The following is a 17,914-nucleotide window of genomic DNA, read 5'->3' on the forward strand; positions in this document are numbered from 1 at the left end:
TTTGTAATATTTATAAAGAACCTGTTTGGCTTATCACAGACACAGTTTATGATTACTGGCATATTTGGTTGCTTAGGTGAAACAAAATTGTGGTACACACATGTTTGATAGCAGTAGTACATAAATTCAAGGGGTTACTTACAAAGACTGTTGACCTGACCATTAACCGAATTCATACATGTAAGGTAATTTACCAATCTCTCTATCCATAACATTGTATCCAACAATAATAACACAATATGATTTCAAATAATTACTTTGGAGAATTCCATGAAATTTAGATATAAGATAAAAAAATTATAGTCATTAATTTCCGCTCTCGTAGCTCAGATTGGAGTGATATCCAGTTACTTGATGGATTTTGATAGGGCCTTTAGACTCAGGGTTGCAACCAGCTTCTTGTTTAGAAACACAAGAAGCTTAATTTATATTTTGTGAAGTGCATTGTCTTGTGTATTTTTGTAAGAGATGTGTTAAATTAATCTAATTTGATAGTACTTATGCAAACTCAGCAAAGTAAAAAAGGATTCCTGTCCATCCATCCATCCGTCCATCCATCATCCACTCATCCTTTGAGGGTTGCAGGGAGAGGAGCCAATTGCAGCTAATATTGAGTGAGATGCAGGGTACAACACGGTGTATCAAACGACCATTCACGCTCACATTCGCATTTTTAGGCAATTTAGAGAGGCCAGTTAACTTAACCTGCTCGTTTTTTGGATTGTGGGAGGAAGCTGGAGTACAAGGAGGAAAACCCATATAGAGATGGGTTAGGAACCCAGAACCCATAATCCCCGTCCACTGGAAATATCTCCAGAACAACAAACTAAAATCAGGGCAATGACGAGAATTTGTAAAGACTGATAAATACTTTATGGTGAGGATCTGCGTCTCCAGGTCTACGTTCTTCTTCTTCAGCTCCTCTAGTTCCTTCTCCATTTCAGTGGCTCTCACACCCACTACCTGGTCAGCAGTCACACCTCGAGCCTTGAGCTTTTTCTGCAGTGCACCCTTCTCCTGCTCCAGTCTGACCGCACACGCACACACACACACACACACACACACACACACACACACACAGTAGAACAGAATGAAAACAGTGATGAACATTGATTGACATTTCAATCATGACCGTGGCAGTAGCTTTCATATAGTCAGACTGATATTCTCATATATCTTACATAATGTTTTCTAAATACCTTGGTCTTAAAAGTATTACACAACTAATCAATTGCTAAACATTTTCGGTTTCTAGCTTCTCAAATGTGACGCTTACCACATTTCTTTGTCTAGGATAAAAGGAACTTGAATCTTAGGGTTTTGGACTGTTAAAACAGGGAATTCAAAGACTTCTTTAGATTTGGAAAATTATAATATGTCATTTCTATGTGTTTTTTCTTTGCCTGCTAGGTTTCTCTACCCCCCTCCCAGTTGAAGTAATTCTGTCACGTACACAAAGGGTAAGATGAAGAGCTGTGGTATGATATTCACACTGACCTGGCGTAGAGGTCTTTCAGAGTGCTGAGCTGTTTGGACATGGACTCGTTCTCACGTTCCTTCTCCTTCACTGAATTCTTCACTTTTTCCATCTTGGCCTGCCATTTCTTACCCTCCTCCCACCGCACAATCTCTTCTTTAGACTGCAAGACAAGTATACACATATCGAATGACAATGCTACTATAAATACAATTCAGAACAGTTGGAATTTTTAATGTTGGTTTTTTTTCGGTCCAACCACTAAAGGAGTGACAGCTTAATTTGCAAGTTCGGTTTTGTGAAATGCCCCCCCAAGAAGTTGCCTTTACTAATCCCAGTGTCTTTTGTTTTATGATGTTGAATGGAGCTACTAGAAGTATGACAGCCACGAACGTGATAGAAAACAAGCTGAAATTGGACATGGCAGCTGATGACAACCCAGGAAGGGATGGCAACATTATCTGAATTTTTCTTTATCAGAAATCACATGTAGTGCTGAGTAATAAATTGTCTTACACAGATTTGAACTATTAGAAACTGACTAGGAAAACCTAACTTAATTTACAGATGGATACAAAAACCTGGTATTAAACAGGCTTCAGGGTAAAGACTTGCATAAGAATCCATACGTTCCACCATTGCTTTTTCTTAACCCCCTGTGGTCTGTGTGACTCACAGGTAGAAGTAGTTATGAGATATGTAGGCTATAATTTTAATGTGCAAAAAACTCAGGTGTGGACATTTCATTATACACCTCAAGGTGCCTCGGATGGATATTCCATCATATGAAGAGATAAATTATGGTCCTCTCATAACGAAATGGAATTCCATTTCTTTCTTCAGCCTCAGGGAGTTGACGATGTAAGAAATGAACATTCATCCTTGATATTTGTTATTTTAAGCACCTCCTGTAGAAATTCACCTAAAACTGTTTTCTGAATTGAACAAAATCATTTACAGATTTATTTGGCAGTGGACGAAACCTTAAAAGAATATTTAAAACAATGCAAACTCCAAAAGGATGAGGGGGGCGCTGAGTTTATCCAAAAATTAAGATTTCAATATTTTGCCCCTAGTTACTGTTTATTGTATTAATAAACTTATTGATAAAATAAACAAGCCTATTTTGAACATCCATGCATCGCAAAAGATATATGATTACTTCAGTTTATACTACATAATGTCACAAATACTTTAAATCTCAAATATTTCTTGTTTATTTCACAACATTTAAGTACTTGTACTTTAGTATTTCTTTCCACTTCTTGCGACTTCATACTTCTACTCTGATACATTTCAGAGAGAATTATTGAATTATTATTTTTCTCCGTTACAAGATTTCAAACAAAAGATAATTTAACAAGGTGTTAAAACGCATTGTTAAATACTAAACCAGTGGTTTAGAAAATCTTTTGCTTCTATAAAAGCAATTGAGTTTTTTCAAATGTCTGTGTTGTTAAAAGCTTTTTCCCTCTGAAGTTCTCAAATGGTCTAATGATCCAGTATCTCACCACAAATTAAAGAGAGAAACAAGCTCTAACTTCCGTGTAAATAAAACTGTTTAAAATGTATTTTGCTCTAGCTCCACCTGCTGCTTACACAACTGCTTCAGAAGTAATGATCTCATGATGTCATAGAGCATAATAAAATGTTAGAATAATCGGTCAAACAAGTACTTTTGATTTAAAACTTTAACTACAGTTAACTAGCCTATATCTGACGGTGTAGAGGGGGTGACATTTAAATATTTTAGCCCAGAAATGGCAGCAAAATGGAGCAAAAACGTTTTGAGATTGAACGTGCCCCCGAAAACAGAGAATAACATAATATAGACAACGCAGCAGGAGCTTCTCTGCCCAGACGCCTTCACAACAACAACAACACGCGACTCGCGCTGCTGATTCCATGTTCCCCATCCCAATGCACTGGTCACGCAGCCAGTGTGACCAGACACATTCACCGCTGGTTGAGGTTCAGTTGCTGTGACGTACCACTGAAAGTGGGGACTGAAAATGATTTAGGGCTAAAGAAAAAAGTCAGCCAATGCTAATAGTGGAAGGCAGTAGAAATTGCACTAATATAAACCATGCAATATCAGAGGCTGTCCATTGATAAAGACCTTAAAACAATGTTAAATGTTGACTAAATTAATGTTCAAACCTTTCCATGATCATCTTTGACATGTTTCATTTCTGCCCTTTTGTCCAAGTCAGACTCCAGCCTCCTGATCTTCTTCTGCAGATTCTCGACTGTCGGCCCCTTCCCATCTGGTTCTGGTTGATTCTAATCATAAATACAGAGAAGAGAATTTTCATTCATGCACCTCACAGTTCTCAGACAGGGTCGCACCACATGACATTATGTTAAAGATATAAGAGGGAGATTTAGCTCAAGTCCTGAGAAACTAAGGAGTCCAACTTTAATTGTACTGTACATGCTAGGTGACACTGATCCACAACAAATGTTAGACAAATGAGTCAATTCTTGATGCATTCCTCAATTAAAAAAAAAATGCTGTGGAAGAGCCTAGCAGGCTTTGCATGTCTTTATTATATTTTATCATATCTCAAGGTCTGAATGTCATGCCTGAGTCAGGGGATCCCGATCACTTGACAACATGATGTTATGCTGACGTCATGTGGCTGGTGAATCACAAGGGTGGTGTTGAGCATTCCACTGTATTATTACCAACAGCGACAACAATACGCTCCAGTCAAAATGAGTTGCATCTTACAAACACTAACCTGCAGAGCGCTGCTGAGCCTCTTGGTTTGTTGCTTGAGCTCCAGCATTTCCTGCTCCTTCTCTTCCCTCTCAGCCTGCAGACGTCTCTGGGTTTTATGACTCCTCTGGAGGTCCTGGTTCAAGCAGTCCACTTCCTCTTTCAGGGTGTTCTCCCGACCTCTCATTGCCTTGGCGGAGTCCTTTGCAGCTTGAAGCTCTTCAATGAGTTCTTGCACCCGCACCTTTGGAGAAGATGGATTTAAGGTATTTTCAGTACACAACTGAATACATGTCCCTAACATACAAGGGATATTCTCCATCTTGCCCTATGTTCTAAAATGGGAAAGTGTTTAATTTAAAAAGGCATAGATGTCATGATGTCTGATCTACTGGGCGGGCCACATGGCTTTCATAGTACTGCCATTCAAGCCAGTAGCCAGACAGATTTACCTTTAGCCTCAGTGTACCCTCAAGTTTAGCCTGTATCGTTGATTACAAGGCCAAAACACTTGATGACCCTAAGGTGCACAACTGAAGTTCTGTCCCCAACATCCGCTGGTGGCCGATAACACCTGCTAACATCTAACAGCAGTTGGTAACTTTTATTTTTCAGAAGATGTTCAAGGGATATTCAAAATCTCGTCATATAACTAAAACAAAAAAATTCTGCTAATCTTTTTCTTTACAACAAAGCCAATGAAAAACCCCAAACCATCCACATCAACAACATCAAGTATTATCTGTGTAACCAAAGCCTGGTGTTATCTTATTTCTGCCAAAGAGCTGTGTTATATTTGTAAAAAAAATTGTATTTTCTATTTGTGATTTGTCTTCAAAGGATTATGTCTTCAACAAAAACAGGAAATGGGCTTGATTGTGTGTCAAAAGGAAGTAGGCAAATACTGAGAGACCTGCAAACACTTTTTTTGTTAAAAATAACCAAAATAAAGAATATAACCAGATTTTAATGTTATTTGGTGGTTATGCTATCTGCTATATTTGTGTCTAGACTAATCAGTATGTGTTTTTTCAATTTAGACAAAATAAATCATGATAAAGTTTTAAATCTTTACATGTCTGACTGAACCCCAACTTTCCTATAAGATGTGATTAATGAAAAAAACTATTCATTATGTCAATAATTCTGTCTGTGCAATGAGGCTGGCCTGTGTCATGTGTTCACCAACCTAACCGGGGACATTGTGGCAGTAAATCAAAACAGACCTGTGTAAACCACCTGTAAACTTTCCATACATGTCGTCTCTGAAATGTAACACACATGAAAACCTCACCTTCAGGTCTTTGGTGTGCCTGTCAATCAGCATCTGCACATTGAGGCTCTCTTCTTTTTGTGCAGCATTAGCTATGACTTGCTGCTCAGCAGCAGACGTCATCTCTGCCCGCAGCTCCAACAGAGCTTTACTGAGAGCCTGAGAGAACAGGGAACAAAGAGATGCCCTTAATGATAAATATGATTATCTTTGAAGTGCAGTGGTAAAACTGTTGTACTGTGTGTATCATTAAAACTGATGTCCAGATCTACTTAGTTGTTACTTGTTATGAAGCTGAAAAGCCCTAAAAGCAACATTCATATGCTTCTTTCAAGTTTCCCAACAAGTAAATACTGGGTGAACAGCAAGAAAGCATCTAGACCAGGCAGCCACTCCATGACACTGACCAAACACAGACAAAAGCACTCATTTGTTGTTGTATGAAATACTTGGTGCAATGTGTCCACCTGGTATGCACATCTTTGGAAAGGGATGAAACATAAGCACTTTGGGGGAAAGACGCCAACAAAAGAAAGCATTTCCTCATTCCCAAAGATATCTGGGTACTTTTGTAAAGCAACAGGGGCAAACAATTTACCTTCATGAAACAGAAAAGTACTAGGGATGCACCGATATGGAAATTCTTGGCCGATACCGATATTTAAAACAACAATCTAGCCGATAGCCGATACCGATATTTGTTTATTACTTGAATAATATGAAAAACAGAAAAAGTGACAAGTGTAACTTTAGATGCCATGGATGGTTCACACCGGACCCGCATTTCTCCGCGCCGGTCAGCCCGCGATTCTCCGCTTGTTGTTGTATGTAACCCGTTCAATGTCGGTGTCGGGGGTAAATGACGTATTCTCCAAGCAAGCCTTTAGCCCCCCCTCTCTCTCTCTTTTTAATCTATATGACTGCTTGTGTGGCTGTAGTGGATGGGCAGAGGGGGACATTTAATTATGTGATTGGGAAAATTGGGAAAATTAAAACTCCAGGACAACAGAAGGGGAATACAAAGTATGGGATGCATATTTGATCATTTATATCATATAAAATATGTCATTTATATCATTTAAAATCATTTTTCAGTCTGTTTCCTGGCGCGATACGCTCGCTCGCACACCGAAACCATCGGTGAAGGGCGCTGGCGCGGCGCGGCGCATCGCAGCCCATGTGAACCGCACAAAGGTTTAACAGGGGGGTGGATGGGAGGCGCCTGGCTTTCCTTGGCGCTGCGCGGCGCTTCAGCGCCCGGTGTAAACCCGGCGTCAGCGTCAGTGTACCATAATCTGGATGCCAGATTGGCAGGCTGCAGAAAACATACCAATGAACATCGGCCAATGTTATCGGTGAAAGTCAAGTTTATTACCGATACACCGATGGCAGTAAACGAGGCGAATATCGGCCGCTACTGATATACGGCCAATACATCGGTGCACCACTAAAAAGTACATTAAAAAGTTATATGATCAAAGAACAACCTTGAGCTGTTTCTCTTTCTGAGTGAGCTGAGCTTTAAGTCGTTCAACCAGGTTTTTCATGGTGTTACTGGGGGAGCGGACGTTGGCCTCCTGCTGGGCCTCCAGCTCAGTTCGGAGGTAGTTCATCTCCTTCTCCTTCTGGGCCATTTGGTTTCCCTGATCCTCAGTCTCAGCAGTCAGACTCTTCACCTGGGAAGCATGATGCTCTTCCATCCTGCAACAAATCACCTCTGTTAGCTTTTTTTAACAACAGATTTATAGCATAATTACATAACTTTTAATCCCTGCAGAGGGTGTAGCCATGACTAAATAAAACACAGTTAAAATGTACATACTTACTCAAAAGATTGGCCTGCAGCAAACAGGGGGAAAATGATACAAGCCAATACAAGGCTACAAATGCACACGTACATAGATTGTATGTTTAATGTTATTAGTAAAATTTGAAACCGAGGCAAAGTATACTGGAAGTGAGGAGTTGACGGTTTTCTAAAACTCTTTACATTGTATCAAGAGCGGCTGCTTGTGTAGCAGATCACTATAAAACACAGTTCAGCTGCTGTCAGACAGAACAAATTATTTTGAGGCTAGAAGCCTTTTAGTTTGACCAATCACATTTGAGGTAAACAGTCCATGTGGAAAGCAAAACAGGGGGAATACATTGACCGAAATTAATTGGCTCGTAACTTTTTAATGGATCTGCATTTATAGGTAGCTGTTAATAGAAATGAGCCAAAATGCCATCTGGACCTACACATGTACAAAAGATATTGGTGTTTGTGTTCGACTCGTGAGTAAAGAAACTGGTCAGACTGTAAACAGTGTACAGTGAATGGAAGACTAAGTCTTGGCCTGGATATCCATTTTCGACCATGGAAGCCCCAAATATTGGCCATTGCTTCCAGAGGCTCTGAAATTGAGGCCAAGTTGACAAGTTATTTTGCAAATGCTATATTGACTATTGACAAAGACTATATTTCTACCAAGCAGGGATATATTTGGGCATGCAGGTTTATTCTGCATGGCTGGTAGATCTGCATGGCTTCTGCACCACATCTTTCTCACATGGCAAGTAAGAGTTATTATCAGTTTGTGTTGCCATAAGCAGCGTGATTTCTCTACCAGACAAACAGATTCAACCTGGTCGGCTTTAAAACCATAACATTTTGTTTGCCCCTGTCGGTGCCATGGGTTGCGTTCTCATAGAGCTGAATGGCCTTGTGTCCCAATGGTCCAAATGAACAAAGGACATCTCGAATGCTCTCTTTAATCTGCTTTGCTTTAGCTGCTTCATAATGAAACTTCTAAACCCTTAACATCAGGTGATCTTGAGTATCCCATCAATAGCTTTAAGGTTGTATAAATCCTCTTATTCCACACTGCCTGACATGATGACCTTGTTCTAAGCTGTTCTTTAGGCTGGTCAATACCCTGAGTGGAATATATGTGGAATAAATATCCATAACAAAAGCATAAAATATGGAATCTTGTAATACTAAACCTGTTCTATGTTTATTGATTTAAAAGCAATGATGTTTTCCACAGTAAAAGCCCTATTTACTATTTAATACTATATTTAAGTCCTTCGATTAACAACATTTTAGAGTGAACTTTTGTGTGTATTGATTTTACATTACTGTAGTCATTAAAACAATGAAGATAAAGGTAATATACAGGATTCCGATTCTAATATAATTTAACCTTCAGACTTGACCACTGACTCAAACTCAGAAAAAGCTTCAGGGATAATTACTTTGACATCTGATCAGCGTGTTTCTTAGCCTGTGCTTCCATGATGGTCCTCTGTCGCTGCAGCTCATCGGTGGTCAGCTTCAGCTTTTCTGTAGCAGACGAGAGTGAGAGGTCCTGCTCAGCCACGGTCTGCTCCAGCTCAGCCAGGTGCTCCAGATGCTTGGAGGTCGGCACCTTGATCGTGGGCTTCTTCATGAGCTCCTGGAAAAGGATTAAGGGAGCATTGAACAAAACACTTCCAACAGTGCTCCAAGACTCTGGGACATCTTCTGAATTACATAATTTTCCATGAAACAATGACATTATACAGACAGTATCCTTAGAAATACAATATAGGACCTGCTTGTATTCAAATGAGGCGTCTCTGGATTTATATATGAATGTGATGTCACCAACTACATGTTGTAGTGTATCAAAATTGTGACAGCTGGCGTTTCAGACCTGTTTTCTAATTTTGTTGTCTCCTGTGCATCAGAACAGATATTCATCTATTTAAAATGATCCCGCTGTCTACACAGTAAATTTCACTATGAGAGTGGATTACCTCTGCCAAGGAAGTTATGTTTTCATGGGCATTACCGCTGTTCATTTGTCTTCGTGTTAGTTAGCAGGATTACACATAAACGACTGGAAGGATTACCAAAAAACTTGGAAGAAGAAAATAATTTATGGATCTTGATGAAAAATATCCAGCATGTTCAAGGGACTTTTAAATGTGGTTTAACAAGGAGACTGTTTGGCCGGGGCTGAGGTACGCGCTCTCTGAGTGCCAGTTACTCTTAAAGTTTATTTTCTTCCATTTCCTGTGTGTAACTGCAGGGACTGTGTATTGGTCTCTGAGAGTGGCCAAAATGTGGGAGATCTACACTCAATCCTGCGTAGACTGCGTAGAGTTAATCCCGAAAATAAATAAATAAATAAATAAAACAAGAAGAGATAGAAATGCTTACCATTGCTGTCTGTTTGAAGCGGTCCAATGACGTGTCAGAGTGCAAGTCAAGCTTCTGATGCAGAATCCTGAGCTCCTCCTGATGTCTCTTTATCATCTCCTCTTGATCCTGGGATCAACAAGGTGTAGTTGGAGTGAAATATACATTTTTAAGTCTTTCCATCCATTATCTAGCCTGCTTATCTTATTTGAGGGTTGCGATTGGAGCTGGAGCCATTCCCAGCTGACATTGGGAAAAAGGCGGGGTGCACCCCCGTCAGGTCACCAGCATATCACAAGGCCAACATACAGAGACTCGCAGACAGGGGAATAATGCAGAAAGACCCTCCCGAACTGGGAATCAAACTAGGAATCAAACCAGGAACCTTCCTTCTGTGGCTAAACACCACTCTACCGTGCCACCGTCAATTTAAAGTTTTTCTTCTCCATTTATTTAAGTGACAGACTGACAGTTCACACACCACACCTACCCAGTCAAATGGTCATTAACATGGGTACTACCCCTCTCATACCTGCTGCTGGCTCCCCTCATCATCTCATTCAGACCATAATTACAGAGCACAAGCATCCTGTCCACATTATGACAGAAACGAATGCAACCTAGTGAATACTGAAAAAAATGTCGGTGCTAGTGAGCCCCGAACCAGAGCCATTAACGCTTGCACTGAGCATAAGCTAAATGTTTTAAATCAATGAATTCATTTCAACTGAAGCCTGGTTTACACTGACTACTTCAGTCCCGCTGTGAGTCTTCTCTAATTTCTCTTCTCTTAAACATAGCTTTTTTATTCCAGGGAACAAAATAAAAGTGTGTGACGTAGCCACTATTTTCTCCTGTAGTTTCATTTGCTTTTAATGTCAATGGCAGTAACATTTAATGTGGGGTTTATCTACTATTGACCAAAGGACCGTGGATTTCCTGGGATCACCACCACAGTCCTAACATGTTTGTGGAAATAGACTGCACTTGGTTATTACGTGTACTAGAGTTCTGTTTCTGATCCTCTCTGTGTCATTTTTTCAGCACTCCTGTTTGTATACCAAAGTACTGTCCAGAGACTGCTGTCGTGAAGCAGAACATAAACAATGAAGCTGTTTGCAAATTGGATGAAAACCTTTCCTCCAGCAACCACTGGTTTAATCAATTACATAGTTGATGATGTTATTGTGAAATTTAAGATCCTCATTAGATAAAGTTGCTCCTCCAAAAAAAATATCAATCACTATGGAAAACTGCTCATTCATCCTTTATTAGTCATCTAGGCGTTGTAACTCCATTTTAACTGGATTACCTGAGAAGTCTATAAGAAAACTGTCTGTAATTCCGCAGCCGGAGTCTTAACTAGAACAAAGAGAACGGATCACATTACCCTGCAGCTTAAGACACTGCAGCGGCTACCTGTACTTTTTAGAGACAATTTTTAAGTTCTTTAACTAGTCTATAAAACTTTAAATGGCCTTGCTCCTCCATACATCAGAGATTTTCTTTCATTTTATGTCCTAGCCAAATCACCAAGATCCTCCACAGCTTTCTTTTAAATGTTCCTTATGTGTCCCATAAAAGTACCGCTGAGGCTGCCTTCTGTTTTTTAGCCCTTACTCTGCGGAGCATGTTACCGCTGGTATTTCAAAAGAGAAATTAAAGACATTTTTTTCATCTGGCTTTTCATTTGGATTATTGTTAAATCTTTTGCTTTAGTTTTACTATCTACTCCTCTTCTAATACCTATCTACTACCAAAGTACTTTTGACTAAATTCTATGACTATAAAGATTAAGCTGGTGTTTCCCCTTATAAAAAAAACTGGTGTGGACATCTTTGAGGTCACTGAGTTCTGAGAATTTCTCCCTCTAAACATCTCACATGGTTTCATTTAAATCATTTTACAAGGCTTAAAGAGGTACGCCTGTGTATGGCAGGGTTGACATAAATTCACACTCACATTCACACCTACGAGAAATTAGGGGTCCCCTATTAACCTAAGCTGTATGTCTTTGGACTGTAGGAGGAAGCCGGAGTATCTTCATGCTGTGAAGTGACAGTACTAACCACTGCAACACACTGCGGACACTTTTAAACACCACACAGGAGTCACTTGAGGATTAATAGAGGGGATTTGTTGAATTAAGAATCACTGCACGCCCGGCACTTCTACTTGCATCACTGTACCTCTCTGGCTTGAGCCAACTGGTTCTGGTATTTCTTTAATACGTCCTCCTTCTTGTCAAGTCGACCCTGGAGGTCTTTAATGGCCTGCTGAGCCAGCTTGAGGGCAGGCTGACAGTCCGACTGGCCCTCCTCGTGCTTGGCGAGGTCAGCAAGGAGGCGTTCTCTGTTGGCAGCAGCCGGGAGCCGAAGACGCAGCTCATTGATGACTTTATCCCTGGACACAATGTTCTGTTCTGCCTTCCACAGTGCCTCTGCTTTCTCTTTCAACTTCTGCATGTGAAGGATAATTCAAACAATATACGATGGGCTTGACATGGAAGGAATACTTATGAGGAGGGATGGAGTACTATACCTCATCCAAACTTTTGCAGGTGGCCTGTGTGTCCAAGATGGTGCGGACATGCTCTCGGATTTTACCCAGAGCAAAGTCTAACTGATGAGCAAGAGGTAGACTGGGGTCTGGTAGGGAGCCGGTACCTTCATCAAACTGCAAACAACCAAAACAAATGTCATTACATTATTTGTAAATATAATTAATTTATCACTAGACTAAATCCAAGCTTTATGACTTATTAAAAAAACTGAGAAAGAGCTGGAAAACCAGTCCATCTCTGAATAATCATGTATTGTATTTGCCATTATTTTTTTACCTATTTCTTTGTCAACCGCCGTAAACAGTAGCTTACCTTTTTCACACTGCTCACAATTTCATCTTGGTGTTTCTCATACTGATCCACTTGGCGCTGCAGCTCCACCTCTCGCTGATCCCACATGAGCTGCTGTTCTTCTTGAAGCTTGAGATGAAAAAGAGTTTTCTACTTCACCTTGACATCAGCCTTGTATACTACATTACTGCTGATACACATATGTACTGAAAAGCTCCTTAACAAGTGTGGTTTCAATGGCGACACTTTTGCCCAATCTTTGTAATTGAGTCATGCCACATTCATCCAACTGAAAAAACCTGATTATAACTCATTATGAAAATAATAACAGACAGATTTGTCTATTTCTAGGTATTACATTTTTAAGCGTGTGTAAAAATAGTCACAGTTGTTTTTCCTCTCACCGTGTTTTGCTGCACATTATCCTCTTCCAGAGTCCGGACGTTTCGCTCCTGCTGCTCCACAAGGTTCTTCAGGTACCTGATCTCCTCCTTCTGGACCATCAGTTCTCTACCTTTGCGCAGCTCCTGCAGACGAGCTTCCTCCATCTTCTTGTGCCATTCAGTTATCTGTTTGAATGAAGTTGTGGGTAAGAAGTCCCAAATGTTATTCTTCCAATTTCAAGTAATTGTATTATTATGCTATAACATAATTTGTTAGTATTAATATTTGTAAATGGTCTCTATTTATATAGCACTTTTCTAGTCTTTATGACCACTCAAAGCTCTTTACAGTAGATTTTTTTCTCCATTCTCCCATTCACACACACATTTATACAGTACATTGAATCTATAGGCAGCACTTTTTTTTCTATGAGGGTCAATTTGGGGTTCAGTATCTTGCCCAAGGTCCCTTAGGCATGCAGATTAGGAAGACTTGGATCGAACCGCTGACCTTCTGGTTAGAGGACGACCGCTTTGTGTCTACACATACAACATTTTTCTAAACTGACCTTCTGGGCTCCTTTCACATCCTTCAGTGTGGAGATGAGCTCCTCCAGCCCTCGAATCCTCAGTTCCAGCTCCTCAGCCCTGCCCTCTGCTCTTCTCCTCTCCTTCTCCGCCTTCCTCTTTTCCTCCTGGGCTTTCGCTCTGTCCTCTTGGAGGTTCATCATGGTCACAGAGAACTTTTCCTGCTGGGGGAGCGGCAGCGCTCCGGCAAACTGCCTCCGTAGCGATTGGATGGTCTGCCGCAGGTGCTTGGAGCGATTTCTGCCCTCCTGGCGGGCGAGGAACAGAGTGCGCTCACTGGCATCCAGCCGCTGTTCAGAACGCAGCTTGTAGGCCTCCAACTTCTGAATGTGAGAGGTGGTAGCCTCCAGTTTGGCAAAGGCGGCTGACTCACTCAGCTGCAGAGCCACAATGTGCTGGTGGAGCTTCGCAATGAGGGCTTTCTCATCTGACTGTGACTGAGGGACAGAGACAACACTGAAGACCAAGGTTTTCACACAACTCACAAATACTAATGTACAGTATTTACAGTTTGCTACACAAACAGGTTTGTGTGTGTTTGGATTCCTTAAGTATACAAATATACCTATATTCTCACACATTCTTAAGTACCTAAAATACTCAAACTGAAGTCAATTAATTTAAAGTAGATTAGAGATTTTACATAAACTTAATCCAAGCTGCTGACTTGACCGGCAAGAGTAAACACTTTGTTTGAATAATTTTTTTTTTTTTTTAAAACAATTACCTGGAAGTCCATTATTTGTCTCCTCAGAACTTCTACCTCCCTCTGATTGGACTGTTGTCTGGCTTGCAGAGCAGACGCCTGCATCACAGCCACTTCAGACACCTCTTGAAGCCTGTGCAAAAAAAGAGAAAAAAAACAAAACACACATATTACATACTAACGAAATGTAAAATTAGCCCTAATGTCTTTACTGGCACTTAAACTGGCACACAACACTTACAGGAGTGCAAAGGCAAGTGTCACAGCTTCCAACCATACAATTAAATTAAATTAGAAGAATGGTGACATATAAATCAAATCAAATTTGTATAGCCCATATTCACAATTTGTCTCATAGGGCTTTAACAGGGTGTGACATCCTCTTCCCTTAAGCCTCAACAAAAAAACCCTTTTAACAGGGTAAAGAGAACGTAGAAACCTCAGAGAGAACCACATGTGAGGGATCCCTCTCCCAGGCCGGACAGAAGTGCAATACATGCCATGTGTAATGGAGAACATCAGAAAGATAAGGGTATTTGCAGCATATATTTGAATAAACACGTTGTAGCATAATGGAAGGTAAATGAATTGATGGATTATTGTCAGGAATGGTAGAGTATCTGAGGAGAAATATTGTATATCAAGCAGTGTTGTAATCATATAACATAGAGGCACAAATGTGTCCTGCACCACACTGAAGAACCATCTACTCAGCTGACGTCCTCTGGATTCATAATGAACACTACAGTGTTTCACATCCATTGATTTCATTGTGCCCACAAAACAACTCTCTCACAAACGCAGACACACAAGTGCACGCAGAGACCCACCAACACATACAAACACATTAACAATATACCCATCTTTAGATTTCATCAAGATTCCCTCATAATTCTCTGAAACAACTTTCCATCTCGCATTGTTAAAGAAAGTAAAATATTGGATTCTGCCCCCAACCTCCTTGGCAGATGTAATAATTCCATTTCATGATGATGTCATCATGATGTAATTATACCATATGATGACAATAGAGCATTTAATCTAAATAAGATATACATTGTGTCTCTATCTATATTAAAAAGTTAATACATTACTCCAATAAATGGCATTTTCTGACTTCATTGTGATAACATGATATCTTATCTACCATGTTGTCATAAATTATTTTCTGATCTAGATAACATTAAGGTCATGTCTTTAAGTCCTAAAGAATGCAGAGGTATGATCAATATCTGATAAACTTTATATTGTCTTTATTATCTATGGAGATATCTTTAAAAAAGTTTGTGGACCATGCTCTAGTTTTTTACCGATCAGTTTCAAAAGTTGGAGATATCCCCCAAAGGAGTAAACCCGCTAAGTTAGGTAAAAGAATATGTCCATACACATACACACATGCAGGGTAATGACAGGTGAGATCAAGTGGTCACTTGAGACACATTGGAGATATTCTCCTGATGTGACCTGGACAAGCTCATCTTTTACAGCCCGTTTCATTAACACACCAATTCTTCATTCCCCTGCCATGACCTTACAAAACATCTATGCTCATACCATTCACATATTTCCAACATTATTCTACCACTGCCACTTCAATCTCATGAGAACATTTATCTCATTTATCTCAGGCCTGCAGATTCTTAAACTTACTTAGAAACCTCGATGTGGAGCTCGGCCTCGGCCTTCTCCAGCTCTGTGATCCTTGCTCTGTCAGCATCGCTCACAGCTTTACTGATGCTGTCTGACAGCTCATCTCTCAGCTCCCGCTCGATCCTCTGGGCGTCTACGTTCATGCGGGTCAACTGAGGAAAAAAATATATTATTATTGCTTGATAAGATTCTTGGAATTACAAATTCTTGGAAAACATGCTCTTAGCGAATAAGAATTTGGCACAGACACTGTCGAAGCAGAGTAGCATTGTTGTTTTTGGAATTTATAAACCAAAATGATGAAATAATTAAATAAATTCTTCCCATCACACTATCGCATAAAAATTACTCTTCATTTGTACAAACCAAAACAAATGATATCTTTATCATAAGACTGTGTTTCTGGGAGTATGCGGGAACTTTGTGGCCTTTAACATCAAGCACAATTTATTGAAAAAACAATCACATTGACCCCCTTGCGTGTGAGAGAAAGTCATCAGTCTTCTTTCTTGAATCCCCTTACCTCTGCAAACTTGGACTCCAGCTCTAAGTTGCGCTCTTCCATTTGTCTGAGGGAACTCCTCACATGTTCAAACATTTTGTGGGCATGCTCCGCTCTCTGCCTCTCGTTCAGCTCCTTCATCTCAAGAGTGGTGATTCGTCTGGCAGTAGATACCATTTCATTGTTGGCCAATGCCTTGCTTGCCTTATCCATACCATTTTCACCTCCTGATATTAAGTAGAAAACATCATTAGAGATATCATGGCTGGGAGTTGAGCTAAACAATTCTTATATTGCATCAAAGCAATTAAGACCTATTCTTAGTCCAAATTAAACGCTGCTGATGCAGCCGATGCTGACCAAATTATATTTGTAGGAGTTCTGATGGACATATTTGTTTATGACGACATTTTACTGAATATACTTTTTTAAAGACAGGAATATTGAAATTTTATCCGACTGTATGTTGATAAGAATAATGGCCAGAACGTCGTTTTGTAAAAGACTACACATTTTCCTCTGAAACCCACAGGAAGGAAATGATGTAGCCATGCTGCAGATTTGCTGCAGACACAGCAAGAAAATGTTATATTCTCCTCTTCGCTCACACATTACACACAGCGCATTTGCGTCAGCGCTCTAATGCTGTGTTGATTTTCACTAAACGACATTTAAAAAAACACAAAATAAAGACATTCAATTAAATAAAAATGGCTGAACTTAATATAATGAGCACTATCCTCCTTTTACCAGTTGAACTGATGTTCTCCCATGCTTGCTCCAACGTATTCATTTTCTCCTTAGTGATCTCCAGCTCTTTATTCATGGCAGAGATTTGCTCCCGGAGAGACTCATTCTCACTCTGAGGCAGGAAAAAAAGAGAAATATCTTTACTATTATTCAACTACAAATGTAAGTATATTGAATATGTAATGACTGCCATGTTTTAATACCTCCAAATGTTCGAGATTGGTGGTTCTCTGTATGAGGCAGCTGTCCCTCTGCAGCATGTCTCTGTACTTGACTGTGAGTTCTGTGTACTGTTTGTTAGCCTTCTCCAGGTTTGATGAGGGCACACTATCATCCAAGGCCTTTTGCAGTGCAGCTATCTGATATGAAGCCATTTCCTATGGACAAAACAAAGAGCAGTGTATGTTGGTAATAATGGCTGATGCCAAATGCAACCTTTGCTTGTGATGTTTAAAAGGAGTGTTACTTCTACATTCCTTTTAAAAATTGACAATATTTACCACAAAATCTACAAAGATTGTCAGCAGCCTTTGGTCTGTGACAGGTCATTGAAATTAGAGCCGACTAATATGGATACTGGGGCAGATGCCGATGCCAGTATTAGGGAGTGAAACATTTAAATTTAAATTTTAATATATCAGCCAAAATATAAAAAAATTATGATTCCTATGATGTCTTACTCAAAAACTTTTATAGGAATGTAACTGAGGCTAGATATTTTACAGTTAAACCATGAACTTAAATAACAATAAATAAAAAACAAATACAACAAAATATTTATAACGTGAATTAAGAAAATAAACATAATATTTGTACGTAAAATGTAAATGCTCATCTTTTC

The 17,914-nt window shown here is 39.8% G+C and overlaps 1 protein-coding gene across 1 annotated transcript in view; it reads right to left on the reverse strand.

The window, feature by feature from the left end:
• Positions 1-17,914, reverse strand: part of cep290 (centrosomal protein 290) — a 46,666-nt gene that overhangs the window by 9,605 nt on the left and 19,147 nt on the right. The window contains exons 25-42 of the mRNA XM_035156442.2: positions 17,277-17,450; positions 17,074-17,185; positions 16,345-16,550; positions 15,822-15,973; positions 14,193-14,304; positions 13,447-13,902; positions 12,899-13,063; positions 12,516-12,623; positions 12,182-12,316; positions 11,830-12,099; positions 9,662-9,769; positions 8,713-8,912; positions 6,960-7,173; positions 5,494-5,631; positions 4,222-4,443; positions 3,638-3,760; positions 1,498-1,640; positions 872-1,027 (exon numbers count right to left, since the gene is read on the reverse strand). Of these exons, the coding sequence (XP_035012333.2) occupies positions 872-1,027; positions 1,498-1,640; positions 3,638-3,760; positions 4,222-4,443; positions 5,494-5,631; positions 6,960-7,173; positions 8,713-8,912; positions 9,662-9,769; positions 11,830-12,099; positions 12,182-12,316; positions 12,516-12,623; positions 12,899-13,063; positions 13,447-13,902; positions 14,193-14,304; positions 15,822-15,973; positions 16,345-16,550; positions 17,074-17,185; positions 17,277-17,450 (3,194 nt within the window). The remainder of the gene's footprint in view (positions 1-871; positions 1,028-1,497; positions 1,641-3,637; positions 3,761-4,221; positions 4,444-5,493; positions 5,632-6,959; positions 7,174-8,712; positions 8,913-9,661; positions 9,770-11,829; positions 12,100-12,181; positions 12,317-12,515; positions 12,624-12,898; positions 13,064-13,446; positions 13,903-14,192; positions 14,305-15,821; positions 15,974-16,344; positions 16,551-17,073; positions 17,186-17,276; positions 17,451-17,914) is intronic.

This window comes from Hippoglossus stenolepis, chromosome 5, assembly GCF_022539355.2.
Source record: "Hippoglossus stenolepis isolate QCI-W04-F060 chromosome 5, HSTE1.2, whole genome shotgun sequence".
Taxonomy (NCBI): Eukaryota; Metazoa; Chordata; class Actinopteri; order Pleuronectiformes; family Pleuronectidae; genus Hippoglossus; species Hippoglossus stenolepis.